A 16,468-nucleotide genomic window follows, 5' to 3' on the forward strand; every position below is an offset into this window, starting at 1 on the left:
GAAGTATCATGTTTATGTAAAAAGGATGCTACTGTTTTCAGAACCTCACTGTAACTGAAAATTTCAATTAAAATTGGCACTAAAAATATATGTATATAGGCTTAGTTCACAAACAGAAATTGTGAACATCATATTTTCTCTTTAACTAGGCAAATGATCCAGTTTTAGAGTCAAACTGAAATCAGCACTATCCCTGTTTACTTTCCTGCATGCTCCTGCTCTTACTGTGATTGATTAATCAGTGCAAGTTATTTGAAAGAGATAACATTTTTTAAAGTTTAATCAAAAAGTTATAACTTGAGTTTCAGCTGTCACAGTCTATTGGATAATATTATCAAGTGCTAAATGCAGTAACTTGCACTCATATGCAGTCCCCATTTTTCACTTTCCAATCAGTTCCAGATATACAGTATACTGCTGAAAAGTTTGGTGTCAGTAAAAAAAAAAAATGTTCAGCAAGGATGCAATGTACTAATAAAATACATATTTAAAAAAATATCTTAAAAATTGTACCCCAAAGTTTTGAAGGGTAGTGTATATAAACAAATCAAAATTAAGTTCTGCCCTAATATCCTTTTTCATTGTCACATAAGTCACATTTTAGTAAAATATATATATAAAAAAAGCATTTCATATAATTTCCAAACTTTCACCACCCTTTAATCCACTATCTCCGTCTGTAATTGTTGTATAAATGGCTTACTTGTAGTTTTACACTGGGAAAAGTATTTTAAGATAACAAATGAAACACTTCCCCTTAATTCTAGCAGACAGAACGAGCATTGAGGGGACATGGTGAACCCTCCAGCAGGCTCACAGGAGAAGATGATTATTTACAGAACAGGGAGAGCAGGAGGTGTGTCAAAGATTTGCCTGCTCAACTGTGCTTTAACACCAAAATCTGGCTCAGTCACGCTGAGCTAAGCACCTGGCGCCTGCATACGTACACAAACATAAACGTTCACTGGAGTCACAAGCATGTGCTGCACAGACTTTGCACCGTATGTGACTATTCGTCACCATTACCGCCACATATCTCAAGTCTATAATTTAAAAAAGAACTTCACTTGCACATGTACAGTATGAATGAACCTTAATACGTTTGGACAGGAAGCGACATCAGCGACTACAGTGCACTATAATGGCTGCACAGTGCATTATGGGAGCAGAAGGCATCAGGCATTCGATTTTGGCATAGAAATGGCACAGTGGTATGCACAATATTATATTTCGAAAATTAATACATGCATATTTTGGATGGTTAGCAGGACTATAATTACTATGCATTTGTTAAGATTTTTGTAGGTTTTTGAAAGAAGTCTCCTATGCTCAGTTATAGTGAGAAACATTTTTTTTTTTCAATTTAAAATGTAATTTATTCCTGTAATGCATTGCTGAATTTTCAGCAGCCATTACTCCACTTTTCAGTGCCACATGATCCTTCAGAAATCATTCCAATATGCTAATTTGGTGCTCAAGAAATATTTTAATGCTGAAAACAATTGTGCTGCTTTCTCTCTCTTTTTGGAAACTGTGATACATTTTTTTTTATAATATTCTTTGATGAATAGAAAGTTCATTAAGTCTTTTTCATCTTATCAGAAAAATAATAGCATAATAATATATCGGTAACACTTTAGTATAGGGACCAGTTCTCACTATTAACTAGTTGCTTATTAGCATGCCTATTAATAACATATTGACTGTTTATTAGTACTTATAAAGCACATATTCTGCATGGCCATATTCATGACCTTTAATCCTACACTTAACAACTACCTTAATAACTATTAATAAGCAGCAAATTAGGAGTTTATTGAGGCAAAGTCATAGTTATCAGTTTGTTAATAGCAAGGATTGACCTTTAAAATAAAGTGTGGACAAAATCTCCTTAACAGGAGCTATTTTTTTGCTATTTCACCCATACAAATTGAAACAAGAATGGATGTATTTGGAAACCCTGACAGGATGCGCACTAGAACTCTGGACTGTAAAGCGTAACCATGCCATAATGTGTCAGTAATTTTGACATTACCAGAAAACGTGTGGGTCAGAATATGATCTCCTGCAGTTAGTTCAGGCCTCAGGGCATGAGTGGGTCTTCACCAGAAAAAAATAAGGCTTCATGGATGGTTGAGCTGAGGAAAGTTTATTACCATGCAGAAGTGTCCTGGCTTGACATCGAAGTCACCATGGACCTCACTGCAGAGCATCTAAAGTCAAATAGTGTCTAATGGAGCGGTGTAATGCAAAGAGGCAGCTTTAACAGCACATCCCTTTCCCAACACACTTCACAGTCAGCTTCTATTACATCCAAAGCCAGTCTGATTACATCTGTTGTTAATCTGTGAGATCAGACCTGGCTTTGATGACACAGCTCTGTCTGAGGGGAAATTAAAATGGCACAGATATGAATAGTTGTGCTCTTTGGTCGGATATTTGCAGGTGTCTTGCGAGAGGCGAGGAAGGATATTTTACCTGGTGAGCGTCTTCCCACTTCTCAAGGTTTTCAATGTCCAACATTAAGCTGACAATCTGGAAGAATTTCTGAAAAAAACAAAAAACAAAAAAATAAAAACAGTAAAGACAAAACGATGGAAACTGTGTGACGGAAGAATAAAAAATAACTTTAATAAAAGTAAAATGCTTTCAGAGAAACTTCTACTTTTAATTTAAATCTCTTATTAACGTTTTTCTAATTATTATTTTTTTAAATATATATATGCAATTTTTTTAATGTAAAAATATCACTTAAATCTAATTCAAAGAGAAATTCAAGATTTGAAAACAAATATTAATATATGCATGCTTCTTGAGTAAATGCATCTTAATTCATAGCATTTATATATTCTTTACTGGAAGAAATTAAAAATATAATTATGTAGTTAACACGTCAAGCATTGCTCTAAACCTTATATCACTGTAAAACATAATTGATTTATTTAGTACTTTATCTTAATAGATAGATATAAAAAGGTATAAATTGTCTAAAAAACTAACACAAATTTTAAACAAGATACTTTTACAAAAATGTGTAAGATGTTTTCAGAGAAATGTTAGATATATTTTATTCTAATTTATTTTTAAATACATTTCATTTTCATACCCAAATAGCATTTTTTTCTTGTTTTAAGTATGACATGTTGAACAATATATGTAATTATGAAACAATGACATGCCAAGCACTGAATCTGTGTAATATACATACCATTGTATAGCCTCAGATTATGTCTGCATGCTGTATATGTACTTTTTCTATTTATGTCAGCTACAGAAAAGCTCTTAAAAATCTGTTCAAACAGTTGAAAACATTCAAAGAAATATTGCCCAGTCACAGTTTTTGTCATCTACCCATTTATTACTTGTACCTTTACACACACCCACAGGCAAACACACACACACACACACCTGCACGTCGTCAGGAGCTGGGATGTAGGTTGCTCGCTTGAAGGTGTCCGTCACATTTCGGAGAATCTCCACGGAGAATAAGAGGTCGCCGCTATAATAATTCTTACGGGACATTAACTCCAGGAGACTCCTCACGATCTGAGACATGCCCTCCCCTGCCAGGGTCCTCTGACCCTTCGCAAGATGTTCTCGCAACTACAGGAGAAGAAAAAAAATATAAATAAACCTCAATAATAACCACAGAAGCATAAAGTTGCACCCTGGGTTTATAAATAAAACAAGAGATACCAAATTAAATCAGCAGACCTGGAATTTTTATGTATTTTGTCCACCGATTTGAAAGGATAAATCTGTGGAATGTTGTTAATTTAAAAATGGTAATAAATGCTAAACTATTTGAAGCTGAAAGAATAATTAATAAGCTCAAATATATGAAGAAAAGTGCACCCGTACGAGCCTAAACCACAAACGCTCTAGCATACTTTCATTTAATTCATTTAAAACCAACTTAATAAATAAACTAACTTGAAAAAGAGAATAAATAAACACCCTGAAATGTAGATGCAGATTTAAAGGTAAGCCAGAGTGCAGAAGAACACGCTGGCTTTGAAGCTGAAACAACATTGATTTGGTTCTGAAGCAAAGCGAAAGCAGTTTGAAGGTATCGACAGCTGCTTTAATCTACTTCCCATCTATAGTCGACCAAGCTATGAGCATAACAAAGTGAAAACAACTTCTCCCTTAGTGAATTAACTAGCAGAGGTCTTGTTTGCGGTCGAACGTCAGTAGACGAAGTGTTGACTGTCTAATGACAGTACTGTGAGTGCAGGAGGTGGCAGACAATGGCAATCAAAGCATTGTCTGATTATAATGAAGGGTTAGCGGACAGGTTTAGAGCACAATCAACCCTGTTGCATCACGCCTCGGTCGAGACCGAATTAAAACCCACTCGGCATTATGAACTCAAAGTGAAAGGTCGTGGCTGAGAAATTAGAAAGAGCACATGAAGGCAGGCTGTTGAATCTGTTAAGAAGTAATCAATCATTATCAAAACACAGCAAGCAATAGAAAGTACAGTATATACTCAATATGTGATGTGACATACGGCCAAGTATGGTGACCCATACTCGGAATTCGTGCTCTGCATCTATCCCATCCAAAGTGCACACACACAGCAGTGAACACACACACAGCAGTGAACACACACACACCGTGAACACACACCCGGAGCAGTGGGCAGCCATGTATGCTGCGGCGCCCGGCTTCCGACTTCCCCATATGAAAGCTGTGAGACTGGTGTTGTTGCTTTTCAAGCTTTTAGGAATTCATGGTATAGGGACTATTTCAAAGGAAGCTTCTCCAAGTAGTGGTTTTTATCTTCTTTGTGTGTATTATAATGAGTAGGGATCCGACAATGGAATTGACTCTTTTTAGTGTTTTGCTGAGTGGTCATTGCCGTTATCATCATGTGTGGAAAGTAACAGCAGCAATGTTCTCTCCAGCACACACAGCCCTTTAAATACACTCCAATCCATCGCTTTTCTGTGGCTTGGTAACCGCTCTAGTGAAACCTATGGAAGTTATCAAATAAAATGTCACAAGTTCAGCTGAACAACTGAATTAGTCCCTATGTATGATTACTATGTATGAGACTTTGTATTATATAAAAAAATATTATTATTATTATTATTATTATTACAGCAAAGTTGTATTATTATTAGTACTATTACTACTACTAGCAGTAGCAGCATTGTTAGTATTATTAATAAAATAATTAATTATGTATGTAATTAAATTAAGTATAATAACTGCATTATTATTATTATTATTATTATTAGCAGTAGTAGCAGTATGGTAATAATAATAATAATAATAAACAGTGTATTTTAATTAATCTAACAAATAACACCAAAACATCATTATTGATGTACATATTATTATTATTATTATTATTAATGCTATTTAAGACTAAAGCTTATGATTTTTAAAGCCTAAAATAAAACTTGATAAAAAAAATAATAATTCAAAATTATTTCTGAAAACGTGTTATTATCTTATAACATGCATGAAAAGACTCTAATACGGAACAGATTTCTAAATAAATCACACAAACTATTTATCAAAACTAATTTGATTGATTGCTAAATAATGTGCATAAATTAATATTCCAAGTTTTCCCCATTTTGTGACATCATAGCACATCATCCACATCCATGTACTCACAGATAAATGTAAATATCTATATTCGAGTGAGACACATCGGGCGAAGCTCGGAGGACCCCAGTAAGCAACTCCATTAGCGTCCAGCAAACAAAGACGACTAGCAGATCCTACAAGGAGAGTGAAGAAAAAAAACAGATTGTTATCACCGTTGGGCAAAAGCAATAATAACACATCAAGGTTTGACAGACACATACTGTGATGTTCACACGCTTCATATAAAAGACTTCACTGGGATGCGGCACACGATAATGTCTGGGATAATGTCTGTTCTGAGTATTGCTTTGAGTCATTTTACACTGCTGTAATCTCAGTTTTGCTTAAAGATTTCTACCACTTGCATCATTCAGATCAAGGCCAATAAGACTCGACCGTGGCCTCACCCCTCTGGTACCCTCGCTGGGATAAAAATGGCCCTGAAAATCACACAGGGAACGCAGGCAGACCTGGAAACATAGCCCGGAAAAGTCAAACGAATCGTTCTCTGCAGGAATAGTTTTTTTTTCTTTTGGGGGTTAGCGTGCATGACAGTCCATGCTGGCCAGGATGTGGAGTTGATATAGATTACAGCTCGCCGTTGACCTCATTCAACACTCTGCTCTGCGCTCCCACTTCAAAGACATCATTTATTAGGTCTTTCTGTTTTTATAAGGTAAAAATCACTGAGCGCCTTGGGTGTCTTTCTTCACTAGTATCTGAAAATTATTGCACGCTGTACTCAGAGGGCATAAATAACTCCAAAATACTCTCCCACTGCACTGGGAAGGGTTAGAAACTCTCGAGCCAATTTGAAGAGTGCAGAACGCTCAATATATAACATTCACAAAACATGAATGTCATCATGTACAAAACGACAACATGTCAGTGTGTGATATTAAATCCACAGCCTCGCAAAGAAAGAAATGTGTTTTTTGTTGGATCCAATGTAAGCTCTGCGGCAACGTCTGACATTCAATCTGCCAAAATCTGACTTGATATCACTGTTATATTAACTTTCTGTGGTGGCACATATTGGGCTGTAAACATCCTCATTAAGTTCTCTCTCATAGACCACTAATTCATCTCAATGGGCTTAAGAACTGAATGCTGATTAACTGTGTGGAAACCAACTTATTTTGAGCCTGTTGTGCGATGTTGGTTTTGGAAGCTGGGCGATTGCACCGTTGATGGAGTTTTATAATGTGGTTTAACCGATCATAAAATCTTTTAATAAAGCTGCGTGTCACAGTGAGAGAAGAAACAAATGTATCAGAGATTGCATTAGATATGGCGTCTTTGGCTATGGCTAAAACAACATTAGATTGTAGTTTTAGAGTTTTATGTGATGTAGGCGGTGACATACACTCTGAAGCTAATCAAGTTCAGATCGTTAACTTTTCTTGAGCGGATTTAATTTACTAGTAATTTGTCACTTAGCTGACATTTTTATCCAGGGGAATGTACAATAAACTTTTTAGAGGAATGGTCGTCCTTGAGGGCTGGGGTTCAGCTAAAGTGCGCAATGGTCATGAATTAGTCATGCAAAATAGAGACTAAACCAGCTATTGCTAGTTCAAGAGGAAGATTATTAGTAAATACGGATCAACCAAAAATAAAAATAACCCCATGATTTACTCACCCTCAAGCCATCCTAGGTATATATGACTTTCTTCTTTCAGACTAAGAAGAATTCCAGAGTTATATTAAAAAATGTCCTGGCTCTTCTGAGCTTTATAATGGAAGTGAATAGTGGTCAAGATTTTTAAGCCCCAAAAAAGTGCATCCGTCCATCATAAAAAGTGCTCCACACAGATCTGGGAGGTTAATAAAGGCCTTCTGAACTGAATCGATGTATTTGTGTAAGAAAAATATCCATATTTAAAACTTCATAAACCATAATATCTACAAAAAAGGGATTTGTAAAGAAAAAGTCTGAGGATTTCGATAAACCAAGAGGAGACTGGTTTTACTTTGCTGTAAACAAAACTTGGTTCTTGTGAGTCTAGCATATTCTCGACAGAGCTAACACTACGCCTACGTCTGACGTAATCTGCTGGAACGCCACTCTCTCATGAATGCACGTACAGTATAAAAGTTAGTGGAAGCTAGATATTACAGTTTATTTTTCTGCCATTATAAGGAGACAACTCCGATTGCATTCGTCTTAAAGAAGAAAGTCATATACACCTAGGATGGCATGAGGGTGAGTAAATCATGGGGTAATTTAAATTTTGGGGTGAACTATCCCTTTAAATTAATCAAATAAATTGGCAATAAATTGCCATTAACAGTGAATGATGACACAAATGACTCAAATTGTCATTATCTGTGGGTTTTATTTAGTTGTTTTTAACAATAACAGCCACAGAAACTGTGAATTGTCATTTAGATCTTCCTCAAAATATTAAACATTTTGTTCAATGGAAGGAAAAGTCATGGGTTGGAATAACATGAAGGTAAGTCGTCATCGGGTAAACTATCATTTTAATATTTCTTATTTCTAAATTGCCTCCAACAGACCTTAAGTGGTTAATAGAGAGAATGTGTGCAATGACGTACCAGTGGCATTAGATGGACACTTGTTGTATACGGTCTCTCCAGCTGAGGCTCTCTTCCATGTCATGGCTAATTGGTACTCATCTTTACATATTTCATGAGGTGCTGCACACAGTATGAACCAAAAGTAAGAGTTTAACCACTGATAAAAAAAAAAAAAAAAAATAGAATACATGCACAAAACAGCATTAAATATAAAGCCTATTGATGATTGACTGATTGCTCTCACACATAGATAGACAGGTAGGTAGACAGGTAGGTAGGTAGGTAGGTAGATGGATAGATGGATAGATGGATAGATAGATAGATAGATAGATAGATAGATAGATAGATAGATAGATAGATAGATAGATAGATAGATAGATAGATAGATAGATAGATAGATAGATAGATAGATAGATAGATAGATAGATAGGCAGGCTTCTGTATCTCTGGCCCCTGGGAGGCTATCGACTCGAAGTCAGTGGTGGCTGAAAGGGCCCAGCGAGGTCTACCTTCATACTGAGTCTTGAATCGCTAGGCCTCTGCGTTCCCGGTCGGGCACAGGTTAAAATTCTACCCCCCTCCTCGCCGGTGGCCTTCTATCAGATAGATAGATCAATAGATTGATAGATCAATCAATCAATCAACCAACCAATCAATCTTCAGTATTTGTGCCATTTTGTCAGTAAATAATCTGACAAAAGGACAAAAAAATTGACTAAAAAGTCTCATTTAGTTATGTTGAATTAAGTTTCTTTATCTTACCCATTGGCAAATAGATTTTGCATGTTTTAAATCTAAATTTAGTTAGGTTTGTGTCTCTAGATATTTCACTGAAACAAGGACAAAAAATACTGATTAAGAAAATGAGTGTTTGCAGTGCACAAAGCAAACTCTGTGAAGATCAGCAACTACAACAACACACATCTCTCTCCAACTTTTATTCAAAAGCTTCTTCAGAACAGAGAACAACCCAGGGGTGAGATACAGAAGGGGACTGGTTTGAAAGCTGAGAGAGATGGAGAACAGAACCCTACCTTTTTCATCTAAACATAATAAACCCCGACAAAGCTATCGGACAGATTTTTGTCTTCAAGTTTTTGGTGCCATCAAGGCCCTGTGCCCAATATAAGCTCTGCGGCAATGTCTGACATTTATTTAATCTATAGCCTCCCAAAGCTGCAGTCAACAGCATGCTTATTAAAATCTGCTGTTTGCTGTGCTGCTTGACATGCCGACAAATCACACATAGCAGCACTTTGAACAATTCCCTTCTGTCAAGAATGACCCGTCTCAATTGAAAGAGAGAAGAAATGAAAACAAAGGAGAAGAGAGAATGTTAAATGTGGAAAAAGAAAGACAAAATGAGTGAGAGACTAATTGAAAGAAAAGGGAAAAACTGCACTTTTTACAAATAGGGTACAAATTAGGGTCTGAAAGTCTTATTTTTTTTAAAACATCAGTGAAAGCTTCATTGACTATCAACCTCAGAAGAGCATAGGCCATAGACCCCCGCGCATGTTTGAGGCATAGAGATAATTGGCTTTAAGAGCCAATGGCTTTGTAAAAGAAATCAGAGTTGAAAAAAACAGAAAGGAAGAAAAAATGTTGATCGTGAACATGTACCTGGGCACTTCTTGTCATTACACGAGCGCACTTCCTCTCCAGAGCCATCACAAGGGTAACCCTGGATTCCTGTGCCTTCACACATACGGAACCTCCGCTGCCAACCTGAGTCACAGGTCTTGGAGCACAAGCTCCAGTGATTCCAAGCTCCCCAGTTCCCACCACCTGCACAAGAACAAGAAAACAAGGAACAAGATATAATTACAATCATCGGCCATCTACATGATGCAGTTTTAATACTCCTGACTAGAACACAGTAAAAACAAATGTCAAATGACCCAGAGCTGTTAGACTCGGTATCAGCACCTTTGGAAACAAGGTTATTAATCATTAACTAAAACTAAAATTAAAAACCTTATATAAATATAAAAATAATACCTAACTCACAATACCAACAAATACTATAATAATACATCAGTGATTCTAAAATAACACTATTTATAACACTGTTCAGCCAATCAGATTTGAGGACCGGAACTATCTGTTGCATAAAACATGAAAAAGCACTTAAAAGTGACAACCGTATTTAGCTGCAGTGTGAATGTGGTCATAAAGCACCTGCATGAAGCTAATTTGCACTTATTAATTATTATCAGGGGTGCTAACTGACATATGCTGACACAGCAGCATATCTGTGGAACAAGTTGAGTGGTGCAGACCGCTAAATCTCTGTGGTTTGGTACCATAGACAATTCAGAGTGTTCGCTGCAATTAATTAGACCATGACAGCAAACAAATTGCAGCTGTGCACATAAACTACCTGTCAATTTAAGACTGTAAGCCCACTAGAGAGAAACTTACCCCCACAAGACGGGTTGGTGCACTCACGAGTTTCCGCATGTGGCCCCTTACACTCCGCCCAGCCATGAACCGACACGCTGCAACGCCGCTGCCTCTGCTGAGTGCCGGAGCCACAGGAAACAGAGCACTGAGACCAGGCCGCCCAGTCCAACCACTGCCCCTCCACTGCAAACACAACCACAGGGAGACGCAGAGAGAGAGAGAGATCCAGAGGTGAGAACAACATAAGACAGTACGGAAGTGGAGGAAGGACAGGAAGGAGAAGGACATAGAAGTGAGGGACAGACACAAACAGGAAACAGGCAGTCGGAGGTACAGACAGAGAGACGGGGAGCAAGGATCTGTGTTTGTCTATAGCATGTTTGTAAATTCTTACTTACCCTGATACAAACCTGTGAGATCCCCTCAACAAACTGAATTATTATGATACTGATTAGTGATGAACCAGTGTAAGTATTCAGCATTTTTATAAACTATACCATCAGGTTAAATAAACAATTGAAAGCTTATTTAATTTCATTTTTTTTTCTTTCTGGTTTCTTTTCATTTAAATGCACTAAAACTGAACACTAAAACTTTATATAAAACTACATAGAGATATTAACAAAAAAAACAAAAAAACTAATATAAATGACAAACACAACAAAATTAGTAAACCCTTAACTGAAACAAAATGAATACAGAATAGACAGACAGACAGACAGACAGACAGACAGATAGACAGATAGATAGATAGATAGATAGATAGATAGATAGATAGATAGATAGATAGATAGATAGATAGATAGATAGATAGATAGATAGATAGATAGACAGTGTATTCTAAAATAGTATTCTAAAATCCTCATAACACATTCTTCAAAAAAAGGTCCCATTTAACACAGATGGAAAAAAATTGCATCATAAACTTCATATTTAAACCCTACTTAAATAATTTACTTTTTAATTCTATATTGAAAAATGTTCTTTTAGGATCACCTCTTCATCACCGAACATTAAATTACAATGCATTCTATTAGAATAAACCTTGACCTGCACATTAAAGGTGCTTCAGGTAACACATTCATTTCATGAAAATTGTAGTCTAATGGATTTCAGAGAAGACTAATGCAAAGAAAAGACTAATTTTGTTTAATTAATTAAAGAGAGATGGACTACTGAGACAAACCTAAAAGCACAGGAAGTTAAATAAAGGCTTGATAACATTAGCGCTAAAATTTATGAGAAACCTCACTTTGATGATAACAATTTTAGTTAGACTTGCATACTGCAGATGTTTCAGCCTTTAATTCCTCACTGGAAAAAAATGAGCAAGAATTAATTAAAGCTAGGAAAAACATCTACTGATTACTATTCATTGTGTTTCTATGCATAAAATACAGCAAGGACATTATATAGCTTACATTAATCTTATACAGTAGAATAACTGTGGATGTCAATAGAGCGTATGCAAACACAGCAGTACAGGTTCTGCCTGTGGCCATATCGCCCTTCTCTCTGACCGTCAACTACAACAAGAAAAACAATATGAGATCGTTTGCATAATGGATGAAAAAGGGATCAATGTGCAGTAAATATTTCTTGCTTGATTAATGGGATTCATGTTTTCTGGTGAAGTTCAATGTGAATAAATAATACGCAGCGAGCATGTCGCTTATGAAGCCCATGTCGCTAATCCAAAGCCCATTGCTTATGACTCATTTTGTTAAAGCATTTATACATTTCTGCAGTGTTTATGGAGAAAGAAAGAAGAAACTCTTTTAAATGTTTCACGTCTCGTATCCCAAGATCCTTTGCAAAATATTAGAAGGCCTACATGCCTCGATGGACACATATTCAGCATCTTCGAAAGTAAGAATTATGCTTAAACTTCATCCATCAAATGACGCCATTAATCTTACGGCTTTATGTTTATATAATGAATGCTTTCTAGTATGCACTATCTGTTTCACAGTAGGGGAGATGTTACGTCTTTTGACTTTCTGCAGCAATTTCAGGATCTGTGCATATTAACCTCTAATATCACTTTTATCTTATTTAAATGGGGGGGGGGGGGTATATATTCATATTTCATCCAAGCGTATCTCGTAATGATTGATGGTATAAACTGAAATCAAATTATCTCTCAATCTAATGGATTCCAAGGAAGACAGAGCACACGATGAACAAAAACGCCTATGTCACCTTTGCTCTGTCAAAGCAGATGTTCGTCAAACTGAGAAAAATGTACCGTGTAACATTACTTCAAGGTAACCACAAGACCAAAAATTGTACAAACCGGAGCAGTGTAATACAAATAGACAGATGAGTAACATATATATACATATATATATATATATATATATATATATATATATATATATATATATATATATATATACACATACACACACACTACACACGCATACTGTAAATGCACAACAGCATAAATGCATGTTACTATAAAGAAGGAAAAAACTAAATGGTTCAATATTTTTATAAAAAATACAATTAAATTAAATAAAATACATCTTTATATATTGTCAGAACGACATATCACTAAATCAGATGCAGCTGCATTCTTTGTCGGAGATCATGGAGGATTTGTGTCTCAAAGCAAGAACATGATAAATAATAACATATTCTAAAGCCTCACAAACTCAATAAACATGGATAAATGTGCCCTGTCTGTCTGTGCCTCCATGGGAGCATTGGACTCATCATCACTCATAAAATCAGCAGCCAATGAGGAGAGAGATCCCTATATTGTGGTTGCCAGGAGAGACAGCAGCTGCAGCTGAAACCCAACAAACACAGCTGAGCATTTATGGCATCTCACTTTACTTCACAACAACATGAAGGGAAAGGCAGAGAGAAATCAACTGTATAATTAAGGTAATAACACTGACTTCAGCACATCAAATGGATATTTTGAGTATCCCTCACTTGTAATTCATATACATACACACAAACAAACAGATACATCTCAGTGTTCTGGGTTGTTGCCTTGTTCCTTTACTTTATGTGATTTGATTTCTTATGGCTTAGAATTTTTCTTAAATCTATTTTAGCTGAATTACATAAACTGATGAGCTTATATGCAATAAATTTATTAGCTAATTCTGACATGTTCAGCAAGTTGCATTTTAACCTGAGTTTGATGAATTTGTAGACAAGCTGCTGATGCCGTGGACTGTAATAAACTGCTTGTGCATTTGTCCATTAAAGCAAAAAATCATTTTTTTAAGGAACAGCAAATGTTTTAATAAACCTTTTTACATCTATTTTTTTTATTTATTTTTTTGAGGTGACGACATGAAAAATTAACAGTATTTGAAAGAATTTGCTTGTCTGTAACTGAGAACATGACTTTGATTCTGCATTGTGCCTCACAGTGTTTCTAGCTGCATTTGACCTAATTTATTTTTCTTTCTTTCTTTCTTTCTTTCTTTTTTGGAAATAAATAAATAAAAAATGTATATACGATTGTTGGGAAAAATTGCTCAAGAAACATTTTATATTATCATCACTATTGAACTGAATAGTTTTTGCTGCTTAATATTTTTGTGAATATCTTGACTACTATGATTCACAACTCTAGGTAAGAATTAAAGAAACAACACTTTTATTCAGCAAGGACACATTAACAGGACAGTAAAGATATTACAAATGACTAACTATTAAAAACTTTTACAAAATATTTCGATTTCAAATAAATGTTGTTTACTGTCATGGTTTCCACAAAAAATATTTTAGCAGCAAAAACTCTTTTCAACATTAATAAAAATAACACTGACACAGTGACATTGAAGACTGCTAGTAATGTCTGCTGAAAATTCAGCTTTACCATCACTGGAACAAATTACCTTTTTAAAATATTCTCATTTAAAATGATAATAATATTTCATAATATTACTGTTTTCTTAATCAGTTATATACAGCCTTGGTGAGCATAAGAGACTTAATTCAGACCAGTAGAGAATATATAAGACGTGTGTGTTTATTTATACTACTACAACAACAACAACAACAACAATAATAATAATAATAATAATAATAATAATAATACTAATAACAAATTCAATGCAAAATATTTTGGAAGACTGAATAATATATTGAGATTTTGAAAACATTTCTAAATTTGATCTATGTTATACTTAGAGCTCTCTTTCTATTTTTTCAGGACAAACTGCCATATAAATAAGTCTAAAACCTCATTCCTCTAACAAGCCAATAGAGTGCACTCTGAAAAAAACATCCTATAAGCAAATATTTACTTTATTCTTTAATGAAACATCATTTTTATGAGGACAATCAGCATATGCTACTTCAAACTTAGACTATCCACTTACAAAACTACTGTACAATATATTGTACAGTTCCATCTCTTCTCAAACAAGAAAAAAACAATAATAGGAGTAACTTACAATAATGATTCGATGACTAGGCTGGAGATGAAATTGCTCACATTTTGATTACAGAGATGAAAACCATCACTGTAATCATATTCTCAAATAGAGCTGAAGAAATATGGGAGTAAACACAATGTCTCCATTTAGATTCACACAGCTAACCATCCTTTACTGTGAACCGGGAGAAGGTATATTACGTTGAGTCCAGTGTTAAATTATATTAGCAGATTACACGTCAGTAGCCACTCATGAATGCAATTTGAATATGAGGCGGATGAGATGTTTTTACACATGAGCACCTCTCGGTAGGTGAGGACAGGTGGAAGATCTGCTCTCTGACAGGTTGTAATCACTGTCAGTCAAAAAGGCGTTCGGCCGGACTGGCCCAGCTGTTCATTTGTGCCTCCTCAAATAAAAGACAATCACAGTGATTGGCTGTCACCCTTAACCCTTCAATTGTCTGCCTAATGGAGGTCTTCAACTCCAGGCAGGAGCAACTGTTCAAATTGAAAATGAATTGAAATGTAACAGACAAATGATTTATTGCTCATCTCAGTGGGGTAATAACTAATTTTGGAGATGGATCCTGTTGGTTGTGACCGAAGCGGCGCTGTAGAAGAAACAACAAACCCTAGCATGTGTGGACACGTGTGATTGGTTCATCTGTGATTCCGATTAGCTTAACTCGAGCCGAGCCCCATTTGAGTATCACTTCAGCTAAAAAAAAATAAAAAAATAAAACTTCAGACTGGCATAATGAATGAATGAAATCCAGAGGAAACTATGAGGCATGGCTGCAGAAAGAGAACGCAGACAACACAGCGCTCAAGCGCAGCTTTCAGACTGAGACTGAACAGGAGGGGTAAGAGAGAGACTGACGTGAAACAAGCAGAGTGGGGTGAAGCTGGAGGCAGTGAGGACGGCACACAGGAAGCAAAGGGAAAGGTCAGGAAGAAGAAGACATGTGAAAAGAGAGACAAGGCAGGAGACGACATACAACATGAAAAAAGGGTAAAGAATAAGGAAGTTAGAAGAGTCCAGAAGACAGAGCACACTGGGGCTCATTCACCAACTGTGCAGATACATATAAATATACGCACAAAATAATTCAAGTTTACTCAAACCACATATACTTAATTATTATTATTATTATATTAATATAATACAATATACTATAATATAATACACTATAATATAATATTATTCAACAATAAATCATTAAATGGCTCCAGTAATTACTTCTTGTTCATTCTAGTTTGCTGTAAGATTGTGCAAACCAAAAAAATTATATTATTCAGGAAGGGCATTTGGCGTAAAATTCATTGTGCGAACACTCAATACATTATACAATACTAACAAAAAACAAAATGCATAAAATTTGATCTAAGATCTATTCTGCACACTTATGCAATTATTAGTGCATGAGACTCACTGTGATAAAAGTGTAAAGGCAGAACATACTGTGGGATTGAGTAAGAGAAAAGAGAGAGAATACTGGCAGATGA

General features: G+C 35.6%; 1 protein-coding gene across 1 annotated transcript in view; it reads right to left on the bottom strand.

The window, feature by feature from the left end:
* adgrb2 (adhesion G protein-coupled receptor B2) overlaps positions 1-16,468 on the bottom strand; it is a gene marked incomplete at its 5' end in the record, with an annotated part of 133,142 nt that overhangs the window by 103,030 nt on the left and 13,644 nt on the right. The window contains 6 exons of the mRNA XM_079442574.1: positions 2,479-2,547; positions 3,409-3,603; positions 5,632-5,738; positions 8,167-8,268; positions 9,772-9,936; positions 10,573-10,737. Of these exons, the coding sequence (XP_079298700.1) occupies positions 2,479-2,547; positions 3,409-3,603; positions 5,632-5,738; positions 8,167-8,268; positions 9,772-9,936; positions 10,573-10,737 (803 nt within the window). The remainder of the gene's footprint in view (positions 1-2,478; positions 2,548-3,408; positions 3,604-5,631; positions 5,739-8,166; positions 8,269-9,771; positions 9,937-10,572; positions 10,738-16,468) is intronic.

Source organism: Barbus barbus, assembly GCF_936440315.1.
Source record: "Barbus barbus genome assembly, chromosome: 19".
Classification (NCBI taxonomy): domain Eukaryota; kingdom Metazoa; phylum Chordata; class Actinopteri; order Cypriniformes; family Cyprinidae; genus Barbus; species Barbus barbus.